The 24,207-nt window shown below is 34.4% G+C and overlaps 1 protein-coding gene across 3 annotated transcripts; it reads right to left on the reverse strand.

Moving 5' to 3' along the window:
• Positions 1–4,456: 4,456 nt before the first annotated feature.
• On the reverse strand, positions 4,457–23,672 carry LOC123553890 (uncharacterized). Of its 3 annotated transcripts, none has more exons than XM_045343608.2 (4): positions 23,618–23,672; positions 5,815–6,068; positions 5,193–5,348; positions 4,457–4,739 (listed from the first exon to the last, which is right to left on the reverse strand). In XM_045343608.2, the coding sequence occupies exons 2-4, from the start codon at positions 6,049–6,051 to the stop codon at positions 4,698–4,700; spliced, it is 435 nt and encodes a 144-aa protein (XP_045199543.1). In that variant the 5' UTR covers positions 6,052–6,068; positions 23,618–23,672; the 3' UTR covers positions 4,457–4,697. The 3 variants fall into 3 exon arrangements, 2 of the variants coding, with proteins under 2 accessions (XP_045199543.1, XP_045199542.1); XM_045343607.2 differs by lacking the exon at positions 23,618–23,672 and adding an exon at positions 11,938–12,497; XR_008371807.1 differs by lacking the exons at positions 4,457–4,739; positions 5,193–5,348; positions 5,815–6,068; positions 23,618–23,672 and adding exons at positions 7,295–9,422; positions 9,937–10,101; positions 10,686–10,823; positions 11,938–12,402.
• Positions 23,673–24,207: the final 535 nt, after the last annotated feature.

Genomic DNA, 24,207 nt, shown 5'->3' on the forward strand with positions numbered 1-24,207 from the left:
TTTGTGATTAATCCTTGCGATCTGAGGTACCAAACTAGTCTAGAATTGACCATACGTTCCAGAGTTTTACATAAACAGCTAGTAAGGGCTATCGGTCTATAATTACTTGGGTTCGTGCTATCTTGTCCGGGTTTTTTTATGGTAATAACAATAGCTTCTTTCCAGGAGTCTGGAAAAATATCAGTTTTCCATGTAATATTGTAGATTTCAATGAGAAGGTCTAATGATTCTTGTGGTAAGTGTTTTAAAAGTTGGTAATGTATTTGGTCTGGACCAGCTGCAGTATCATGACATTTGTCTCGAGAGTCAAGTAATCGAAAAAGGTTTATAATAATCTTCATCATTATTTGAATCAAAATTCAGAGGTATGCTTTCTTTAGTTAATTTAATGTTTTGGAATCTTTGGTCATAATTATGTGATGAAGAATTTTTTCCAAAAAGCTTCACCAAGAGTATTAGCAATGTCCTCTTTGGTAGATGCAGTAGACTGGTCAGATTGTTTAAGATGAGAAACATTTGAAGTTTTTCCTTTTCCACTTTTTTTACGATCATTTCCCAAATTTTTTAACCGATGATCTAGAATTAAGTTTAGAAACGTATGAATGCCAAGAGTCTTCTTTGCTTGTTTTATAGTTCTGCGAGCTTTTGCTCTAAGAACCTTAACTGATTGTAGATTGTCTTCTGTCGGTCGGGAATTAAATGTTTTAACGGCCGCTCTACGTTTTCGAATAGCGGTCTTACAATCATCATTATACTATAGTTACTTTTTGATTTACCATTTCTTGAAGTTTTTGGAATGGACTTGTCTGCAATATCTGATAAAATAACAGAAAACTGACCAATAGGATCAAAAATAGGATCGAAATTATTCTCCAAAGACAAAGTAGTATTCAAAACAATTTCTCTATGCGGACGTGCATTATTTATTAAAATTAATGCGCCACCAGAAGCCTTTTCTGAAATTTTATTGACAAAGTTATACGTTGAATAATTTCTAAAGGATATGTTGTCACTTTCTTTCAAAAAGGTTTCACCTAAACATATCAAAGAGGGATTATATTTTAATAGAGGAAAGAGGAATTTCATTATAATTAGCTTTAAGTCCACGACAGTTCCACTGGATTATTTTATTCGACATAAATACGTTCTATCTGGAAACATGGTATTCAGTCTTCTCAGGAGAAGCGCTTTTCGTAATCTTTTTCTCCGTCAAAGGTTTAGGAGGTATGGCAGGAGGCTTAGACGAACGTCCATCCTCCTCATCCTCAATATCTACATCTGCTGCTACATGTTCAAACCGGTTGAAGTGGTTAATTGGATTATTAGATCCCTTCCCCACTCCACCGGTATTTAGTTCAATTCTTTGTCTAGGTGTTTTCCATTTACAAGGGCAAACAAAAATTAAACGACTGGAGAATTAAAGTATTAGTGTTGCATTGACTCAGGAGGGAACCTTTTTATTTTCCCCTCCTTTGTGCTGGTTAAACTGGGCGGAGCAGATAATGGCGGATCGTCATCATCCTCCCCAGTTAACCGGTTCATATCATGAGGGAACCGGTTATGGGTTTGTATGGGATCATTTGATCCCTTTCCAAACCCATCAGTTCTCAAGTCAATTTTTTGTTTGGGTGTTTGACTCACCCCACGTTGATTAGTGTTTGATGAAACGTTTTGTCGTGACGACGGCGTACCTGAATACTTAGGAACATTTTGTATAGCTTGTGGCAGTGTTGGTTTAGCAGCTGCCCTTTGAAGTTGAGATGCCTCTGAAGGTTTTGCTGGTACTTTAGGCTTTTCATTTGGTACAGAAGTTTGAGTTGGATTTTGTTGAGCAATCACTGAATCTGTTTGAGGACAGGCATCAATGCACTGTGTTGATTTGCTAGAGACAGATTTAGTTATTGTTGAATAAGTTTGTGCGAGTGTTGGAGATGTAAATTTGGCATTGGCAATTTGTCTTGCTTCTGGAAATCCAATGCCCTGTGTGAATTTGACATGAAGAACCTCCTTTTCGATTTTCCATGTCTTGCAATCACGAGACTTGGCTGAATGTGGCTCGACTACAAGTGTCGTGGTCATGAGAATGTCCATCCTGTCCGCATTTTGGGCAAGTGTAATTGCCTTTGCAGTTTTTCTCATTGTGCCCAAACTTAAAGCAATAATAGCATTGAAGAGGATTAGGAATATATGTTGTAACTTTTGTAATGAGGTATCCAACTTTTACGACTGAAGGAAGAAACGGAGTGCCAAATGTAAGAATAATAGTATTTGTGTGAATTTCTTTTCCTAATCGCTTGATTTTTATACGTCTAGCAGCAGTGACATGTTGATCTGAAAGGTTTTGCACAATCTACGTCTCCGAAACCCCTGCAAGGTCAGGACAACGAATGACCCCCTTGAGGTGTTCAAAGTACGGTGTGCAATGCACTTACATGGCCGGTTGTAAAATGAAGTTAAGGAAAGTAAATTTCGTGAATGTGAGGCTTTCTCAACTTCAACAAGCAGATCACCAGTTCGCAGTTTCTCGACTGATTTCGGTACACCAGCAATACCTTCGATGGTTTTTTTCAATTATAAATGGCGAGAGGCTTGACATTTTGAATGTTTCGTCTGTTAACTGGATTAAAAGAAATCGTGGAAATGCCATGTTGGAAGTGTATGGTCGGTGAGGATCTCACCTTCCGTGCCGTCAGAATCTGTTTCGGTATGCGGTCGTTTTTTTTTTTTTTTTGGTTTTCCATATTAAATGTTTATAATTCGTCACTCGCAGCCCCCACCCGCCGCGGAGTCCAACAAGGGAACATGAAAACAGAGCGGATATCCAGCTCATACATGTTAGGGATACTGTAGTGATATACTCGGCCAGGTATTTTTCAATCTTGTTCATATCACCAGTTGTAATGCAGAAAAGCAAACATGGGATTCAAGGGATTGTTACTCTACTCAACCGATTGGCCCTAAGCCACCGCCTTCTAGGAAACATAGATTGAAGTACATATGAAAATATATTGTTAAATGCATTTGTGTGAACGTAATATGAAGTTTATTGAGCGCAGTAAAATGTGACAATACAGCAGAGTAAAGACAGGTTTTGTGTAACGTATTTTATTTCAAAGTTGTGTTATAAAAATTATCACATAAAGATGCAGTTTGAAATAAGCAATAGAAAATGTAAACGTAAAGGTGAGATTTCCTAGGGCTTGGCATGACTAGCCGATTGATCGTATCGGGCCAATACGACCGCCAGAACGTCTACACCGAATTAGAGGCCAAAGATGTGTATTGGCACCCACATCCCGGGAAGAAGATGCGCACATGCAATCAAGTACGCATCATCTCCCCGGGATGCCATGGGGCACCTCAACACCCAGGACCCTCCTCTCCGGCTTACGGGCCGCCACCCACGGCAAACAGGTGGCTCCATTTTCGGGGGAGTCGTACCCCTCTACATGGAGATACAGCCAGCATTTTCTATCCCCCCGCCGGCAAGGGGCACCGCCTTCTAGGAAATAGAAATTGTAATACATATTGCCATGACGTGTTCAATACTTTTGTGTGAACGTACTATGAATGTTGCTGAACACAGTAAAATGTGACGATAGAAGGAAAGTGTATTTGATTTTGTGCGAGGTTAATTTGCCAAAACAAAAGATAAATGTGCATTGTCAAAAAGAAAAAAAACAGATGCAATTTGATATGACGAATAAGAGCTGTGAGGGTAATTAAAGTGAAATTTCCAAGGGTTTGGCATGACCAGCCAACTGATCTTACGGACCAATACGACCGCCGAACGTCTAGACCGAATTAGAGGCCAAAAATGTGTGTTGGCACCCACACGCCGAAAAGGGGACGCACACATGTAAACAAGCATGCATCACCTCCCCGGGGTGCTATGGGGCACCTCAATATCCAGGACTCTCCTCTCCGGCTTACGGGCCGCCACCCACGGCAAACGGGCGGCTCCAATTTCGGGGGAGTTGCACCCCTCTGCATGGAGATACAGCCGGTATTTTCTATCCCCCCGCCGGCAAGGGGCTGGCAGGCATTGAATATACGATCTTAAATACATTACATTGAAATAAGGTTGACAGGTCGACAGGTTGACAGACCAAATAACATTAATCTATGAATATATTGGCGTTGACAGGTCGACAGGTTGACAGACCAAATCACGTTAATCTATAAATATAACGGCGCTGACAGGGTGATAGGTCGACAGGTTGTCACGCTGACAGGTTGACATACTTAGTTAGGAAGACGGTTAAAAACTATATATGTAAATATTATTTAAAGTGATACTGACATGTTTTCCCAAACACTATACATTACACATTGAATGGTTTGCAGGTCAACTAATAAAAAAGTACAGATTCACACGATAACAACTAGACAGGAAAACCACTTAAGATGATAAAATTCATCACAACGTCGTGATTCTTCTAATAAACATAATACAGAAGTTTTGATTCTTTTATTTTTCAATATCTACGTTTGAAATTCCATCATTCCTGATTGTGGGTGATGGATTCCACAAATTTGTAGTAATTCATCATTCATCCAGGTCATATCATTGACCAGTGCACTGTATCCTTCTACACCTAGTCTAGCCTTCTTTAAATACGATATGTGTGGACCAATTTAAGAGTCTATCAGGCAACCAGGCAGCTTAAAAAACAGTACACTGCATCTGACATTTTTCAAAACACCAAAACCTGTCCTCTGCAGTTCTTCCAATTCAACTGAAATAATTAAGAAAAAAAATAAAATTAAAGTTTTAAACTTCTTCTTTTTTCTTATTATTTTGTGTTTGAACAGCGTTCACTGAAAACTACAAAAATCAATTTTAACAAAACAAATTATATGTGACTGTATCTTATTTAATCCTTAAAAATATATACGACTCGGTGAATATAACCTTTTTAGGGTTGATAAATACTGATATCAACATATTGTAAGGTCAAAAATTGCACTTGCAGTTTAGCGATCCCCGGAAATAGTAGTGAGATGCGCGTAAAGCGGCGAGTCGTTGCTACGGTCAGATGCACTCTATATTGACAACGACTGTTTCAGGGATATTAATGTCAATTGATTACGCACCAAGGCAAGTAGATCTATAACATAATCTTAATTTTAAATTTACTTACAATTCTGATATTTAAGTTATTACAAACATGTAACATCAATACAATTACCTTTAACACTATCAGATAGGGCCCCTTCAGTTGTCGCTGTAAAACACGGGTGCTTATAGCAGGCCCTCTACTCTTGCATACTGCCTTCACAACTCTCTCCCTAAATGTCATTGTTGACTTGATCTGTACTTTTTTGCCCTTTCCTGCTGATACGGCCTGTTTATTAAGAAATAATAAAATAAGATATGTATTCTTTACCTATATTATTTATTCTAATATGACTAACACTGCTTTAATCATGACAACGATATGATGTTGACGTCACGTGGACGTGATATATAGCGCCATATGTACATCTAGAAATAGCGCTTTCAAATGTTTTTCTTAGTAGCATTTTTTTTTAAAACGAGATGTCACACTGAACAACTGTCTTGATTAATTTACACATATATTACCATTTCTGGTCCTGGTGTGCATAAACAAAGGAGCGTGATGACCTAACAGTTGGCGCCATGCATGCGCGAAGAAACAGTACTGTCATGTTTGATCTAAATTTTACAATAAAATTCATTGAAATAGAGAAAATGGTAAGTGATCTACAATATAATTCAGTGTAATTACCTATCTGTATAAATTCATGATGTCATTTCTTTAACTTAAAATATCAAAATATAAAACATACCTGCAAAAACAAAGCCGTGTGCTGTACGATACTATTAAAAAGGCTCTTCGCTTGTAGTAAACGCTTCCTCGGTATCACATGCTGGGTTTCGATTACTTCACCGCCAAGAACAGGATTCACAAATTGATGGAGAATGTGAAGTATGGCTGACAGACGTAATATATGTAGGGTGTCTTTACTGGTCACTATACCCTGGAAATCCATACCCTCGTTTTCCTGACTAAATGTAGTAATCATGCTGTTCTTTTTCTCTTCTACATTAAAAACAACTTTCAAAAGTTAATAATACATAATCATCATTATATTCTAAAATGAAAATCAAACATCAACAGTTGACATAGATAAAATTAATATCAATAATTTAAAATTAAATTAATATGAGCCTCGTTTTGAAATACCCAATGATTTTGTCGTTGCAAATATCACCATTCTCTCCACGCAGACAAATCAAAATTAATACCGCATGCTTAAAACATCCAAAATGTCTTAAGCAATCAATTTTAAACAGGAATGGTAATGTGACTACTGTCTACGTGTAGAGTCTATCAGAATAAATTCAATTTTTGAGGTAAATTCTATGTTTGACATACAATTAAATTATCTTTAAAATATATTTATGGATCTTATTTGTCCAAATTATAATGCAGCAACTTGCAAAACTATTTTGCTGGCGTAATATTGTTTTCTCCTTTAAATTCCCAACTGCCGGGATCATTAATCGAACATGTTCGTATATTTTTATCATGTAATATTTAAAATGATTTGATATTTTACGAATCAAACAATTACAATGAAATAATATTTTATTCAATGCGTATATCATTCAATGGAGTTTTTAAGTAAACCGCAGTTCACTTTAAATTAAATTTTATTTTTTGAAGATATTTTTTAAACTACTTCAACCCTGTTAATACTATGTAAGTTTTAAAAATATCAACATATGTGACCATGACTGAGAAAATGGGTCCAGATGAGGAATTTTGACAATTTCAGGTTTTTGGATATTTAGAAAGTATATTCATTCAGAAATAAATCCTGAAAATTTCAGATGAAAATCTTCAAAATTGTCAATTTTATGACAGATTTTGTAACATAGATATTAAACATAAAAACAGTACATTTCAGTTATTCTTTCTTTCTAGTTTATTTCTCACATACTGGTAAATTAATATATGGTTAACAATTCTGAAATAAATTTATCTTTTGTTACAATTGCATGATATAAGTAAGATCCCATTCTTAATACACAAACTGATAATCAATAAAATCTACAACAATTTCTATAAAAATATTTCTAGTTACCATGGCAACAAATATATTAAAATCCCTTTTAAATGATAAAACTTAAAAAAAACATGTTAGCTTGAAATAAGGATTTTAAATAGTAAAATATTTAAAGACATATGTATTTACAAAAATAAACTAAAAATTTCCCATGAAAATATTAAGAATGTTTGGTTTTATGACAGTTTTTGTTACATGGGTAATAACCATAAGAATAAGACAGATTTGTCATTGTTTTTTTCATAACTTGTCTTTTACATGCTGAAAATAAATGACTACTTTGGAAAAAAAGAACCTTCTATTACTATGAAACTTTATTTTTGTGATGCTTACTGAAAACAGAAAAATACAGCTAATTTAAATCTTTCATATTTTCTATGAAAGCATTATTCAAATTGCGTTACCATGGCAACATATGCAATAAATTGCTTTTTCTACAATAGTACTTAAAAAAAAGCTTAATTTAAAATAATGTTTCCTGTAAGTTGAATATACTGAAGTATATGTATTTGAAAGTAAAATTTGAAAATTATATGTGAAAAGATATAAAATATTTGGTTTTATGACAGATTTCGTAACACGGGTAATGACCACAAGAATAAACTATTTCAGTCGTTGTTTCTTCAGTTTGTGTTTTCACTTATTGGTAATCACTGGCTGTTTTTAAATAAATGAATCTTCTTTTACAAAGAATATTTAGATATTCACTTAAAGTGCAAAGATCTAGCTGGCTAAAGTCCTTCACATTTTCTATAAAAACATCATTAAATTATGTTACCATGACAACATATGCATTTGATTCTGTTTTCTACAACAGTACTTTAAAACAGAGCTTAATTTGGAAAAGTGTTTCAGATAACTTGAATATTATAAAGTGGTATGTATTCAAAAATATTATCTCAAAATTTCATGTTAAAAAGTTAAAATGTTTTGTTTTATGACAGTGTTTGTAACATGAGTAATAACTATAAGAATAAGACATTTCTGTCATTGTTTCTTCATAACTTGCCTTTTACCTGCTGGTAATAAATCGCTATTTTGAAGTAAATGAAACATATATTACTATTGTTTTTTTTTTTTTATTGTTTATGCTTATTTTAAAGTAGAATACTAGAAAGTACTGCTAATTAAAATTTTTCCATATTTTCTAGGAAAATTGTGTTACCATGGCGACATATGTTATAAATTCCCTTTTCCTACAATAATACTTAAAGCAAGAGCTTATTTTAAAGAAGTATTTCTAATAAGTTAAATATTTGAAAGTATAAGTATTCAAGAAAGAAATCTGAAAATTTCACATAAAAACTTTAAAACAGCCATGTTCTGTAACAAAAGTAGTTATGTAAGAATAAACATTTCAATCATCCCTTTCCTCATAATCTGTTTTTTCACTGGCTAGTTATAACTGACAATACAAAAAAGTGAACATTCTTTTACCATTACATTATATACTGTAGATCCCTTATTGAAATACAAATCCATAATTTCAATGAAATATAATTTGAATTATGTTACCATGGCAACATACATACTAAATTCCTTTTTCTAAAAATACTTTAATAATTAACACAACAGCTTAACTTTTGATGAAGGTTACACTGCTACAAACTCTGATGAAAAGTAGATATTTATTTCTAGCCAATACTTTAATGTTGGTTACTGAAACTACAACCTTTACTTGATGTTTAACCTTAACAGCTAAACACATCTATATGAACAGCAAAATAGGCTAAAGTGTTGTGTATTAAAACGTTTGAATTCAACAGCAAATTCTATCTTTTACATTCACTTCCTTTTTTCAGTTCTCAGAAATATCCTCGCCAATCACAATTTCAGTTTTCAGTTGAAGTGGTTTGGGAAAAACAGAATCATTTGACTTTTCAGACAAATACTATTCTCTTACGAGTCCATACAGGTACCATTGTCAGGCTTGTGTCATTCCATGTCAATAATATTCGTTTGGCAAGGGGGAGTAGATTTTAGTAAGTTAACTGGACTGTCACTTTTAACACTAACAATCCAGGTGTTTCTGCAGACATGATAAAGTGGTAATACTGGGTTATCTTCTTCAAAAGTTTAAAATATTGTGATAAGATATTTCTTCACTGGTAGAATGTGACAGGATTTAAATCATTGTTGACCAACTGTGCAGTGTTATGGCCTTTCTTTCATGACTGACACACTGTGTCAGCAACATCATGTATTATTTAAGGTCTCAGCATTCACCCTCCTCCACAGATTCTTCTAAATTCAAAAGTGCAAGTCAGATTCAAACTTTGCATGGTCTGTGATCATTGTTGAATATTCAATCCATCTGTGATATCCTGTAACAAATAAGTAAAACATATTATTTTAAATAATTAACATATTATTTTAAATAATTAACCTAGGAGTCTCTTTATTTAATAAAAGCAGAGTTATCACTATTTGATAATAGATGATTCTTTAATTTCTTACAACCAATGCTCTAAAATATTGACAAACAGACTGGCAACAGTAAGCTGTCAGTATATAAAATGTACTTTGTTTGTAGATTTTGATTACTGCAAATAGGATGTTCTAAAAAACATTTTTTGCATTTATTGGGTTAACCCTTAACCTGCTAAATTTGTAAAATTGACTACTCCATCTTTAAATAGAGACAGTACCATTTATAGCTTATATAGGGTTCTCACAGAAAATTTGCAAAGTATCAAACACTGCAGATCATGATCAGACTGCACAGATGTGCAGGTTGATCTTGATCTGCACTGGTTGCAAAGACAGACATAGCTGCCTCATGCAGCCTAAGGGTTAAAAGTATACACTGTTTTAATAGCTATCAAAAATGGTTGTTACCTAGTAAAAGTCTCCACAGACTGTACCACAGCAAAATGTTATTTCCATCTAGCTAGTAACATTGTCAAAATGGAATACCAATACAGGTAGTGATTTACCATGCTCACAAGTTGTCTGCCCCTTAACCAACTGGGTTGCTTCATAAAAGAGGAAACACTTGCATTCCTGAAAAAAAAATTAAAAGTCTTTGGTAAAAGTATCTGTTATCTTCATGTATCTCAGGAACCTTTACAGTCTTCATTCTAATCTATATTCTTGGTGCAATAAAACTGGTATAAAAAATCAATCACATCACAATGTCTAAGTCAAGAATGGTTTAATTAAATTTGAAAATAATCACATTACAATTAAACTAAATTACAATTAATTTAATTGATTTACTTTGAATATTTAGAACTATATTCTACAAGTAAATGAGATATCAACATGTACATGTTGTGTTCAGCATTCAAATCATCCATGTACTTATTGAGAGCCACAGACTTTTCTTAGGCTAATAGCCAATGTAATGAAGACTTTACACCAGCTGATCTCCTCAAAACCAGATTGTTGAAGTTAAATTTCAATAATGCCAGTTTAGTCAGTTTAAGCCATTCAATAGTCATAGTACATGTACATACATTGTACAAATCATTAGTGTAGAAGAAGACTTATTTTGAACTGACTCCAACAAAACCTAGACAGAGGTATAAATAAATAATATATTGCATTAAAATTTTAATAAGAGCCATAAGCTGCATGTTACTTACCTGATTCCTCAAAGCACATACAAAATATGTTACATTTTCTTGGGATCTTAAAGTAAACAGGCCAATTTCCTGGCTGTTGTATGGTATATGAACCAGCTGTATAGTGGAATGAACCATCAAAGGAACAAGGAATATCATCTGAAAGAAGATATATTACATGGACTGTAAACATCACTAAAATCAAAAACTTTATGAATACTAAATTAATAATGTGATTGTGAAAGGTTTCATTAACTTACGGTCTTACCACAAAATACTATCAAAGTTATTATACTATGAAACTATTTTTTACAGGATCATAAATTGTTTTACACACAGCAAGGCTCAAAAATTTCAAAATTAAAAAGATTTTCATTATACATGTTATATGGCATAAATTCCCACTATCCAAAAAAAAAAATATCATCCTGTTACAAAACATTCTGAATCAACAATAATAGATCAACAATAATAGAAAAAGAGAGTAGTCACCAGACAGAATTAACATGACTTATGAGACCCACAGCAAAAATGGAAGTGTCTAGACATCCGGTAACCAGAAACCTAGCCGGTGTTCTAGCCAACCGGTAACAGGACGCCTAGCCTATCCAAATTTCTATCCTATAGGGGTTTTCTAGGTGTCCGGTAATCAATTTTCAAATATTGTATACACCTTGCAGATGAATATTCAAACCTATGCCAAAAAATGATACAATAAATTTATTTACTTACAGTATCCATGTATAAAAAGATCGCCGAACAGCTAGAAAAACATTCGCAGAGAGGCTAGTCGTATTGTTGCCGGACAGCTAGAATGCAGGGTAGGCGTCCGGTTACCGGACATCTGCATATTTCCTTTTAAAATACCATGGCTACTATGTGAGAGGGGACTTTTCGCGAAATGATGTGACACAGGCAGGCATCTATAAGTCTGCATCAAATTTATTAATTATCATTGCTACATCATTATATTGTATTTTCCATAAAAATGCTTACTATGGACAATGAACTAATTTGATGAATCCTGGTCAGCTGGTCGCCTCCAGTAAGAAGCTGCCTGCCTAAAATAATCTTTGTGATAACCCAACTGGCCATTTTATATTAAATACACAGGCATAGTGAAATCATCTCTGTTTAGTGGCCACAAGATAAATTTCATAAATTTCCCTCGCTATGTTTTGGATTCACTTCCGGGTAAAAAACGACTTATTTCAGTGAAAGTTTCAAATATATTAGAGAACTTCATTAACAACTGTTTTTAAACGGTACTTACCAAATCAGTAAACAGTATTACAAGTCTCAGATCCCTTCATCGTTGAACAAAAGGTAGTTAAACAAAAGTAAACTTCACTGGCTTCCCCGTTTTACTGTTAAAATCCGAAACCGGAAACATCCATAGCGAAGGGGAAACAACTGATTTTCAACGAAATATTTTGCCTCAGGCGTAATACCACTATTTTTTACAGGTCTGATGTCTAAATATTCTTTCTGTAGTAGGCTGTCATCAATCATGTAACAAGCAGTCGTACTTTAACGTTCAAACTTTTGCTAATTAAAACATGTGTAAAAAAGCTGCGCGCGTAAACTTGGCGCAACTTTAAACGTCGTTTCTCGATATTACGTCATGCCGCATCTGGACCGGTTTTCAAAGACGACGTCACATATAGTAAAATTGATAAATATATTCATATCACAGATGTCAAAATTGACCTTAAGAATGCAGATGGAGATTCTATACTTCTTTGCCACGGTCATTCAAGTATTTGAAGTGGAGAAATTCACTGATATAAGCCACGTTACTGTGATTGATGGTACAAAAAACTTAGACAACTTTGCAAACTGTTCTTAGACTGAAAAAGATCAAATTTCACTAGGAAATGCAGAGGACAGCATAGTGGGGGCTCCATAGTGGAGATAGACGTGAGTCTCCTTGGGGAAAAAAAGGGAATACAATAAAGGGACCGGCTATCAGGTAAAAATGAAATCATATACACTGAGATATAATTAACGTATTCATTTCAATTAAAATATTATTTAATTTTAACTTTTAAACATAAAAGATTTACAAATTCCAAAATAAATCATTGAAAAATTTTATATAAATTTACACAGTTATAGAAATGCATGTTCACTTAACGGAACTCCTAACTTAACATACGAGCGCAATATTGAATAACCAGTATTTGGAACTTTTTCAGGCAATTCAGCCGTCAGATCAGATGTTCTGCTAAAGGTATGGATGTGCAGGCTGATAGAACGTAATGATCGCTATGCACGGCAGGTTTTGACAATGACGTGGTCATTTTAAATTTCAATGTTAAATTTTATTTATATCTCAAAAAAATGTTGGTATTTTTACAATCAATCAAACAATGCAAATAAGGATTGCTTAGGAGGAATGTGGAGCCTACACTTTATTACTTTTGTACGTTGATATGTTATATTTAGTGTTTATCTTGTTTTTGTAAAAGTTCAGAAAAACCTGCAATGCTAAATACAAAATTGTTTTCGTTAAGTGTACGAACTAACATATAACAATCGAATACGTTTTAAATCAAATTATTTACAATTTACAAACTTCGGACACATGGTTTTCGGTAGAAGGAGAAAGGACACGACAGTACTCTTTCATAATAGTTTTTAGAAAGCAATAAAGAACCTGATACGTCATAACATCGTTGTTAGGAAGGATGTGCAGTTTATCAAACTGTTGAGGGAAAGCATACAACTCGCTGGTAAAAGAAGGATATACAATTCAACCGTCATTCACGTAAACAGTTCAAATGCCAAGACGGGAACATGTACTAATGGAATATCAAGGTTTAATGGGGCTTGTTAACACAAAATCAATCCAAGAAAGTATTATCATGATAAAATACTCAATATTAGCAGGAAATTAACGTAACGCAAGGTACTGCATGCCGATGGGGTGAATGTTTACTAATATTCTTGAATGATATCGCAAAACTAATTACGAACAATCGTAACTACAAATTATTTTGACAACATTTAAAAAATCACTAAATACCAATTTGGGCTGTCAACTTCTAAACTGTCGCGTCATTTGTCATATTGTTCAACCTGTCGCCTTTTACCGTAACCTGTAAATCTGTCAATTTTTCAATATGTCTACCTGTCGATCTGTCAACATGTCTACATTTTACCTGTCAAACCTGTAGATCTGTCAAACCTGTCTACTTTAAACCTGTCTACCTGTCTACAATTCAACGTGATGACTGTCGACCTATTGACTGTCTATCTGTCACTTCCAACTGCCTTATTTCTATGTAGAATTATATTGGTTTTAAATATAATGTAGTAAAGCAATAATAATTATTATTTATTCAAAGAGTAATATTTAAATCATGGGCTAGATTAAATAAAGAACAAGACAAAATATTTCGCCTCATCACTAGAAATGTATAACACGTATAAACTTTATAGCGTATTAGTCCAATTAAATCATGAAATACATTTTTGCTTATACTATACTTGGGCCAGATGATTAAATTCGTTTTGCAATGTTTTCAGCAGACGTTACTTGTGGTTTTACAGTAAAATGCTGATATTGTATATATTAAAGGTGGATATCAGATTTTTGGCCTGTAACGGATTTGTTCGAAACTTTAGCATTGAAGAATTTACTACTCATTTATGGTTCACTTATACTTAATACAATTAGACTTTTCACTAGAACATTTTTAAATTCATTTTCCTATACTGCTTGCCCAACAATTTAGAGTTAATTTTATCTCAAGTATAAATTTGATAATTAACAATTTACTTGCCTAAGGAATGTATAATTTGCACATTTTGTAATATATTTGTAAATATTTGCATTTAAAAATTATGTTTTTAGATGGAATTCATTAGAACGAAGTTTGAACAAATTCATAATTACCTCCCTTAGCATATCTAAGATTGCTGAACAAGAATTGATTGATAATAAAGTGGAATTCAGAAGCTACACACGCTTTAAATACTTGCATATTTGGTTAGATTGTTCAATATTGATATGTCTATCAAATGCAAATGAACATTTTACCGAAATAAAATATACCTAGCTTTTATATCTTTCATATTAAGGGGAGTAATACAAAATTTTAAAATATAAAACATACTTTCAAAGCCAATCTAACCCTATGTAATCGGTTTTTTGTTCCTAAATAATGTTCTCTACCAGAATATACGAAAGTAAAAAATGTCATTAAATTTGTTTAGGTGATTGCCACCTTTACTGCAATTAAATATAATTGAAATAAGATGTCTTTGAATTAAATGGCAAAGAAGAGGCAGAGTTGTGGGTATAAACCATGAGGTAGTGGGTTTTTTTCGGTTTATAACAGATGTCGGGTAGAATTTTTTTCCTACGTCATCCATTTCAATAATGAAACGATAATATCATAAGTCGATAATATGTTGTCTTAATTGCCAGAGTTTCGGTTCACTTGCCAATAAATAAAAAAGTCGTTGGACCTCGGGCGATTGTTTTAATAATGAAGAAGGACATGCAAAACATCTCGAAATTTGTAAGTTATTCATGAGAAGGCTGGCTAAGTAATGTATACACGGGAGAATAGTGCAGGTACAGACAGAATGCTCCCAATTCTAGAAACTGCACTGTTTTAACGTCCAGCTGTAAATCACCATACACGGGACTCTTATCCCAAATGGTAATTTTTAGTTGGAGGAGCGGGCACTCGCAATTATGACCCTGGTTTCGTAGTCAAACAAATTTCAGACCATGTTCGCTCGTAAATATATTCTTGTTATAAATCTTTGTTATAAATCACTGTTTAATATTCGTGCTATTGATAGTTAACTAACGACCGATTTGCTAAAAGACAAACAATTAAAAAATGAATTCATTTAAATGTATGACCCATGCATTAAAGTAAGCTTTAATGATTAAGAATTATTACATGCAACAGGACACGTACTTTACTTTGGGGGATAATAGCCCTTTCTCATGCTGAAAGTGGTTGAACTACAACCATGTATTTGTAGTAATTTGTGTTGTTTCAAACGTATAGCGCAAAGCTACAATAAATACCATTTTAGCTGCAACTAACCACGAACTAGGTGGCAGTGGAATTTACAATGGAGCAGCATCAAAGGCTACGATATGTGCTCTATACTATATTGTCACAAAATACTGCCCTTTTAAAACTACCTTAGGGACACTGATTCAAATTTCGTGTTTATGAAAAACGTTGTTTATGCATCAAGATAAAAAACAACACTTTAATACAACTGAAGGGGATTGGAAATAACTTTTTCATAAATTTTTTCTTCAAACATATTTCCGAGTTTTTAAAGTTTAAATGATTATGTTTGATAACACGCGCTCGTAATCAATAACAACAATCAATCTGACGCGTATTCTCTATAACACAGCGACTTTCTAAAAAAAAATAAAAAAGATCGGTTATGCTAGATGGATACTCATTTCTATGAAAGTAACACGAGTAAGTTAAAAAATCACTTAGTGCAAAGTATCTAAAGCACGGTATCAAATTTTTTGAGTTTACTCCCACACATAGCATAAATTTAGCGGCCCCCCCACACATAGATGTTTTTATTTATTTAAAAACGAGAGGAATACGCTATATTTCTTAACGATCATTTTGCAACTGTCAAACAAGGTAAAATTACATTTTCGGTTCCATTTGCCCTGTCGCTGAACGCATTTTTAAGAGTTTTATAAACGATTTTAACAGAATGCACCCACAACATAGCACGTCGGGAATCTGACTGAAAAAAGTGCGGTTGCACTTTTCGTCAAAAATACGAATTTATTCTTCTCAAACTGATGGGCCGTGATTTTATCTTTCTTATGGCCGGGCCCTCGTCTTTATTTGAATAAAAATTGGTGCAGGATTAAAAAAGTTATCATGAAAAATGTTCCTTGAATCGACGGCTGTTTATGTTTTTTATACCCACACATAGCCATAAAAGTCACGTGGTATAGGCACCGTGGAAATGCATGTTCACTTAACGGAACTCCTAACTTAACATACGAGCCGCATATTGAATAAACCAGATTTTTGGCAGGGCCCAGATCAGCCGTCAGATCAGATGTTCTGCTAAAGGTATGGATGTGCAGGCTGATATGATACGTAATGATCGCTATCGCCACGAGGCAGGTTTTCGCATGACGTGGCTCATTTTAAATTTCAATGATTTAATTTATTATTTATTATCTAAAAAAAAAATTAATTTTATCATTTCAAGTCAATCACAATGCAAACTAGAGGATTGCGAATGTGGAGACCTTCACACTTTATACTTTTGTACGTTGATTTGTTATATTTCGTCTGTTTATCTTTTTTGTAAAAGTTCGCCAGAAAACCGCGCAATGCTAAAATAAAAACTTGTTTTTCGTTAAGTGTACACGAACTAATCATATACACAATTCGAAACGTTAAATCAAATTTATTTACAATTTACAAAATTCAGGACACATGGGTTTTCGGTATGAAGGAGAAAGGGACACGGACAGTACTCTTCCAAATAGTTGAAAAAAGAAATAAAGACACACTGATACCAGTCATTAAAACGTTTGTTAGGGAAGGATGTGCAATTTACTCAGACTGTTGGAAAGCATACAACTCGCTGGAAAAAGAAGGATATACACATTCAACCGTCAATCACAGTAAACAGTTCAAATGCCAAGACGGAACATGTACTAATGGAATAGAAGGTGTATGGGGCCTTGTTAAACTCAAAATCAAATCCAAGAAAAGAATACTTCATGATAAAATACTCAATATTGCAGGAATTTACGTAACGCCACAGGTACTGCATGCCGAATGGGGATGTTTACTAATATTCTTATGAATGATATCGCAAAACTCAATTACGAACAATCGTAACTACAAATTATTTTGACAACATTTAAAAAACCTACAAACCAATAATCTGTCAACTTTTCAACCTGTCGACGGTCATCTTGTCATATTGTCAACCTGTCAGCCTTTCTACCCGTCAACCTGTAAATCTGTCAATTTTTCAACATGTCTACCTGTCGATCTGTCAACCTGTCTACATTTCTACCTGTCAACCTGTAGATCTGTCAACCTGTCTACCTGTAAACCTTCTACCTGTCTACTTGTCAACGTGATGACCTGTCGACCTATCTACTTGTCTACCTGTCAGCTTGCCAACCTGCCTTATTTCTATGTAGAATATTATTCATTGGTATAAAAATATAAATGTAGTAAAAGCATAGTAATAATTATTATTTATTATCAAAGATAATTATTATAAATCATGGGCTGAGTTCTAAATAAAGAACAAGACAAAATAGTTTCGCGCTCATCACTAGAAATGTAGTAAACACGTAGTAATACTTTATAGCGTATTAGTTCCAAAATTAAATCATGAAACTACTTTTTGCTTATACTATACTTGGGCCAGATGATTAAATTCGTTTTGCAATGTTTTCAGCAGACGTTACTTGTGTTATACAGTAAAATTGCTGATATTGTTTTTTTCTTAAAGGTGGATAATCAGATTTTGGCCATGTAACGGATTTGTTCGAAACTTTAGCATCTGATCATTTACACTCATTTATGTTCACTTAACACTTAATACAAATTAGATTTCACTGGAGGTATTTTTAAAATTTCATTTTCCTATCCTGGTTGCCCAACCAAGATAGAGTTATTTTATCCAAGTATAAATTTGTAAACATAAATTTGCCTAAGGAAATGTATAAATATTTTGACATATTGTAATATATTGTAAAATATTTTTCATTAAAAATTATGTTTTTAGATGGAATTCATTAGAACGAAAGTTTGAAAAATCATTATACCTCCCTTTGCCTATCTTGGTTTCGCAACCAAGATAGATTTAAATAAATGAAATTCAGAAGCTACACACAGCTTTTAAACTTGCATTTTGGTTCAGATTGTTCAATAGTTGATATGTCTATCAAATGCAAATGACATTTTACCGAAATAAAAAGAAATACCTAGCTTTTTATATACTTTCATATTAAAGGGGAGTTATTACAAAATTTTATAAAAATAATAAAACATACATTTCAAATAGGAATCTAACTCTATGTAATCGGTCTTTTTGTTCCTTAAATAATTCTCTACCAGAATATACAAAAAGTAAAAAATGTCATTAAATGTTGTTTAAATGTGATTGACCACCTTTAACTGCAGAAACGACAATGAAATAAGAGTGTCGTTTGATGGAGCATGGCAAAGAAGAGGCAGTGGTCGTGGTTATAACAGTGAGTGAGTGAGATGGGTTTTACGGTTATAACAGATTGTCGGGTAGAATTTTTTTCCTACGTCATCCATTTCAATAAGAAAATAAAATATCAGTAAGTCGATATAATATGTTCTTAAATTGCAGAGTTTCCCGGTCACTTGACCAAAAATAAAAAAAAGGTCCGTTGGACCTCGGGCAGATTGTTTTAACTAATGACAGAAGGACCATGCAAAACATCTCGTTTGTTTGTAAGTTTATTCAATGAGAAGGCTGCTAAGTAATGTTAGCGGGAGGATAGTGCAAGGTACAGATGATGCTCCAATTCTAGAAACTGCCCTGGTTCTTTAACGTGCCAGCTGTAAATCACCCATACACGGGACTCTTATCCCAATGTTAGTAATTTTTAGTTGGAGGAGCGGGGACTCGAACTCATGACCCCTGGTTTCGTAGTCAAACAATATTTCCACTGAACCAATGTGTCCGCTCGATAAATATACTTCTTGTTTAAATCTTGTTATAAATCACTGGTAAATAATTCGTGCTATTGACTAGTTAATACCTAACGACCGATTTGCTAAAAGAAAAACAATTAAAAAAAATGAATTCATTTTAATGTCATGACCCCGATGACAATTTAAAAGCAAGCCTTTCAATTAATGTAAAAAATGTATCAGTTTCCTTAACAGGACACGCTACTTTACTTTGCGAGAATACATCAGAATGTATCGCCTATGGAGTACGATCACTGGACTGTAAAAAGTGTGCCTCTTTAAATGAAAAAGGGGACGCCCAAATACAGCATGATTGTCGTAAAAAAAAAAAAAAACACGCAGGAAGTGCAAAATCAATAGAGCCGTGGAGATGGTCCAGAAAATCACAGAATAATGTGCAAAAGTGACCCACTTCACAGGCATGTAAAGGAGTCAGTGATAAAAATAAGTAAGCACATGTCTTATCAAAACAGTTCACGCACGGCAACAAATAAAGCTGTTTTAACAATGCTATTGAGCAAAACAAGGGAAAGCCAGATGCATTGAGAGCCTCACTTTAAGCTATTGAGTGAGTGAGTTTGGTTTTACGGCGAAGCGATACAAAATGGTCATATATCGCCGAGAAGAAGCCACATTGCAAACGCTAACTGTAAAGCATAAACATTTATGTAAAAATGTAAAACATACCTAAACACATTCATGTAAAAATGTAAAGCACACTGCATAATGGAAAGCATATCTAAAATCATTCATGTAAAAATATAAAACATATCTGAAATCAGTTATGTATAAATGTATATACGTATGTGTTAAAATACCAGCTGTAGACATAATAATATTGCAAAAGATGTAAATAATTTAAATAAAAATATAAAATGTTAGATTTTTTGATAAATTCCTATCTGCTTTAAAAACGATAAAATATTTCCGACTGAACGTTTTCAAATAGCTCTTCCAAAGATTGAACGTCATAATATGTACTGCGTTGTGTAGCAAAATCCACACAGTCGATTAAAATATGTTTTATAGTTAGCGGTGTTTGACATGGTACACATTCGGGTTGATCTTCTTTATTCAAAAGATAAGAATGAGTCAATCGTGTATGACCTATTCGACAGCGAGAAAGTACGACTTACTCCCTGCGAACATATCTGTTCCCTTGGTGCCATTCCCCTAGAGTAGGTTTGATATCATGAGGTTTATTGAATGAAGCATTGTTCCATGACCATTGCCATTTAGATAAAATGTATTTGTTTATATTAGGCCTAAAATCGGTACGTGGTAATTTCAAACAGATTGTGATAATGAAAGAGATTTCTTTGCTGCAATATCAGCATCCTCGTTTCCATGACTGGGAATCCAACAAAATATGATAGACTTTTTTAAAGATAGTTCATGAACCCTTAGAATATCTTTAATGAATAGATTTTCCATATTTCGGTTTTGAATTGACTGTAAAACAGGAAGCGAGTCGGAAAAGATAATGTTTTTATATAAAATTTAGAGCTAGATCAATAGCTTTGGCCTCGGCTGAAAATATTGTTGCATTATTTGGCAAACGTAATTATGTTGTGCCACATGCATTCGGTCAACATGACCAGTCTAACAAAGACTGGTGCGGCTACTTGCAAAATCCAGATAACTTCATTTACCACTATGTCAATTATATTTGTAAGTTTTTTTAATTCACGCTTGCTCATGTGGTCTTGTCGATATAATACATGCAATATATGATCAAAAAATCGAATGTCCACCAGACGCAATATTTTCGCTGATTGCAAGTATGAAAATGCATACAGATCTTACATTTATCAATTTTAGAATTCTTTACCACTTAGATGTTCTACAGTTATTGAATGTCTTGCCAGTCAATAGTGAAAACTATTGCCCGTTATCAGAAACAGTTATTACCTTTTTCATTTTTGTCTGGCACGCTTGCGGAGCGAAGACATACTCTGTTTGTGCGTCTGTCCGGCGTTGTTTCTATTTCAAATGTCAAGATCACAGTTGGCGGTCAAAGGTCATGTTAAATGTGTCCAGCCAATAACTTTGACATGCATTAAATAAATCTTGTTTATTTTTGGCTTGAATGTTGAACTCAATGAGAAAGAGTGTCATGTGCAAACTCCAGGATCCTTTCTCAAAGGTCAAGGTCACAGTAAGGGATCAAAGGGCGGGCTTGTTTATTCCAATTAGCTAATATATTTCACGGAAATACCAGAATATGGGGATACAGATTTATTTTCAATGTCTACCCATGAAATTGCTTTAAGTTGGCCTTGAAAATTTTATCGTGTTACTTTGCAATTATGTTTAGTTTAGAAGTAATTGCGGTTTATACGAGTACTTACAAATGGCTATCAAATGCATGCGAATGATATACCTTTTCAATTGCAGAACTCCTCCACACGCCAAGCCGCTCACAAGACAAGGACTTTTTAACGACCTCATGAACTGTTTCAAAGAAAGGCAGAAGAGCTAGGAAGCTCCCAAGAAAACGAGTCATTAAATGAAAGAATTTCAACAAAAGCACCGAAGTGTAGACACTTTGTGACAATGTGACCTTGACCTTTGACCTTATGACCTCAAAATCAATAGGGTCATCTGCTGGTCATGGCCAACCTAACTATCAATTTTCCTGACACTAGACCCAAGCGTTCTTGAGTTATTGCCTGGAAACCATTTTACTGTTGCTGGTCACTGTGACCTTGACCTGTGACATACTGACCTCAAAATCAATAGGGGTCATCTGCTGGTCATGACCAACCTCCCTATCAACTTTCGTGACCCTAGGCCTAAGCGTTCTTGAGTTATCATCCGGAAACCGTTAAACTGTTCAGGGTTACAGTGACCTTGACCTTTAACATACTGACCTCAAAATCAATAGGGGTCATCTGTTGGTCATGACCAACCTCCCTATCAACTACCATGATCCTAGGCCCAAGCGTTCTTGAGTTATTATCCGACCGCCCGACATCTGCAAAACAATATACCCCTCCTTCGAAGTGGGGGGGGGGGGGGGGGGGGGGGGGGGGGGTGCATAATAAATGTTAATGTTTGTGTATCACTGATAATACTTTTTCACAAGTAACTTACTGTTAAAAAAGGTTAATGAACAAATGATTTCACGGACCTTGTGTCCTTTAAGAAGAAATTACCTAGTCTTTTTGAGGAGAGGATCGGTTTGGTGACCCCCAGTAGTAGCCTCATCCTCAAGACTTCAATAATATTGAATCACTGTATACATTATTATGTCTATTGATCACAGTGCTGATTTATTTCGTACAAATACTTGAAAACTTCCAAACTTGTATTAAAGGTGGCGAATGATTTGATGTAAACATCTCAGTGCGGAGATCAAGTTTGCTTGTCTTACCTGATTTGACTAACAAACGGAATATGCTTCAGTAATACAAACCTATTATTTAATAGTATTGTCCTCTGAAACAGGTGAACAAACGAATATCTCTCTCGCCAGGAAAATTTACGGCCAGTACTGCAGCTCGATTGACACCCCCCCCCCCCCAAAAAAAAAAACAAAACCGAACACTTAAAAAAAAAAGGAAGCAAGCAGAGCGTAGTTATAAACGTTGTAGACACCAAAAGAAACCTAGAAAAAGAAACACTCTAGTGCATCAGAAATCAGAGTAGAACTAACATATCAGACGGAAGTTGGACATTTACACGACATTGATTTAAACGAGATTCCTGCTCCAACAGAAGCCACGTAGCAAGTCCCCAGAGCCGCTGAAAAAGGTGTTCTTTGACCTGGATACTACTGACTTCGGTATGTTTGTTTGATCTTGCTATGTTTGAGGGGACTAAAGTCTATCCCATCCCAAAGGTAAACATCAACTTTGAAGCACACTGACAAAACTGCAGCAGCTATCGTCAAAGTATATAGGTTTAGATAATCTATAAAAAAATCACCCCCGAGATTTTCATTGGTTTTCCATATATGTCCGTATGATGTATCAAATAGGTTTTCATTCATGCCTTATACCCATCGATTCGTGATTTCCCATCGATTCGTGACGCAAATAAACGTCTAGAATTTACGCACGTGCGACGTCGTACGTCATCCGAAAACTACGCCATTTTTAGCTGAAACACTATTCAACAATATTTCCAAGCAAAATGCGCAAGAAGCAGGTAAAAAAGTTGTAATTTTGAAATACCAATACAATTTAAAAAAAAAAATGCATTAAAATATGCTTTTACACCCGATTTTACTCTTTTATTCTGTCACTTTTTGCAGTTTCAAGGTTTTCCCCAAGTTGTCTCCCCGTGATCCTGGTCACTGAAGCGATTTACATAATACCGGGTTACCCAAAAGTTTCTTACTTCATTTAGTCGAGTGTAGCGAAAATCCAATAACGTCCAATTATGAAACAGAAAGTGTTTATTTAGCGCAACTGTCCATTTACTGAATGTCATTTTATTGACGTAACATAGTAATATTTCAAACCTGTTTTCATTTCTTTCCCTTACTCAACGACCTTTCAGTGAAAGTTACTGCAGAAATGAATAAATTTAGGCCCGATTTGTGTTATTTTAATTTCAAGAAATCATTTTTTTATTGAACCAGATGCTTGTAAGATCAGTGCAAATGAGTGCACTTACTTTTTAGGGTAATCCAGCAAGAGTGGAAAAAAAGTACCGGAGGTACTCCCCTGAATCTCTTTTAAAGGCCTTTCATCTGGTAAAAGAAAATGGTGTTACGGTCCAAAAAGCCGCCAGAATGTTTGGGGTCCCCTCTCAAACTTTAAGAGACCGTGTATTGGGACACATAGACGCAGACAACTACTGTATGAGAGGCGAAA

The sequence above is a fragment of the Mercenaria mercenaria genome, chromosome 7, assembly GCF_021730395.1.
Source record: "Mercenaria mercenaria strain notata chromosome 7, MADL_Memer_1, whole genome shotgun sequence".
Taxonomy (NCBI): domain Eukaryota; kingdom Metazoa; phylum Mollusca; class Bivalvia; order Venerida; family Veneridae; genus Mercenaria; species Mercenaria mercenaria.

Excerpts from the sequence above, each read along its gene's own strand:
- LOC123553890 (XM_045343608.2), bottom strand. The coding sequence starts at position 6,051 with ATGATTACTACATTTAGTCAGGAAAACGAGGGTATGGATTTCCAGGGT. Across the intron at positions 5,349-5,814 it reads ACACGGCTTTGTTTTTGCAG|GCCGTATCAGCAGGAAAGGG; the intron begins GTATGTTTTATA and ends CTTAATAAACAG. Across the intron at positions 4,740-5,192 it reads CCTATCTGATAGTGTTAAAG|TTGAATTGGAAGAACTGCAG; the intron begins GTAATTGTATTG and ends TAATTATTTCAG.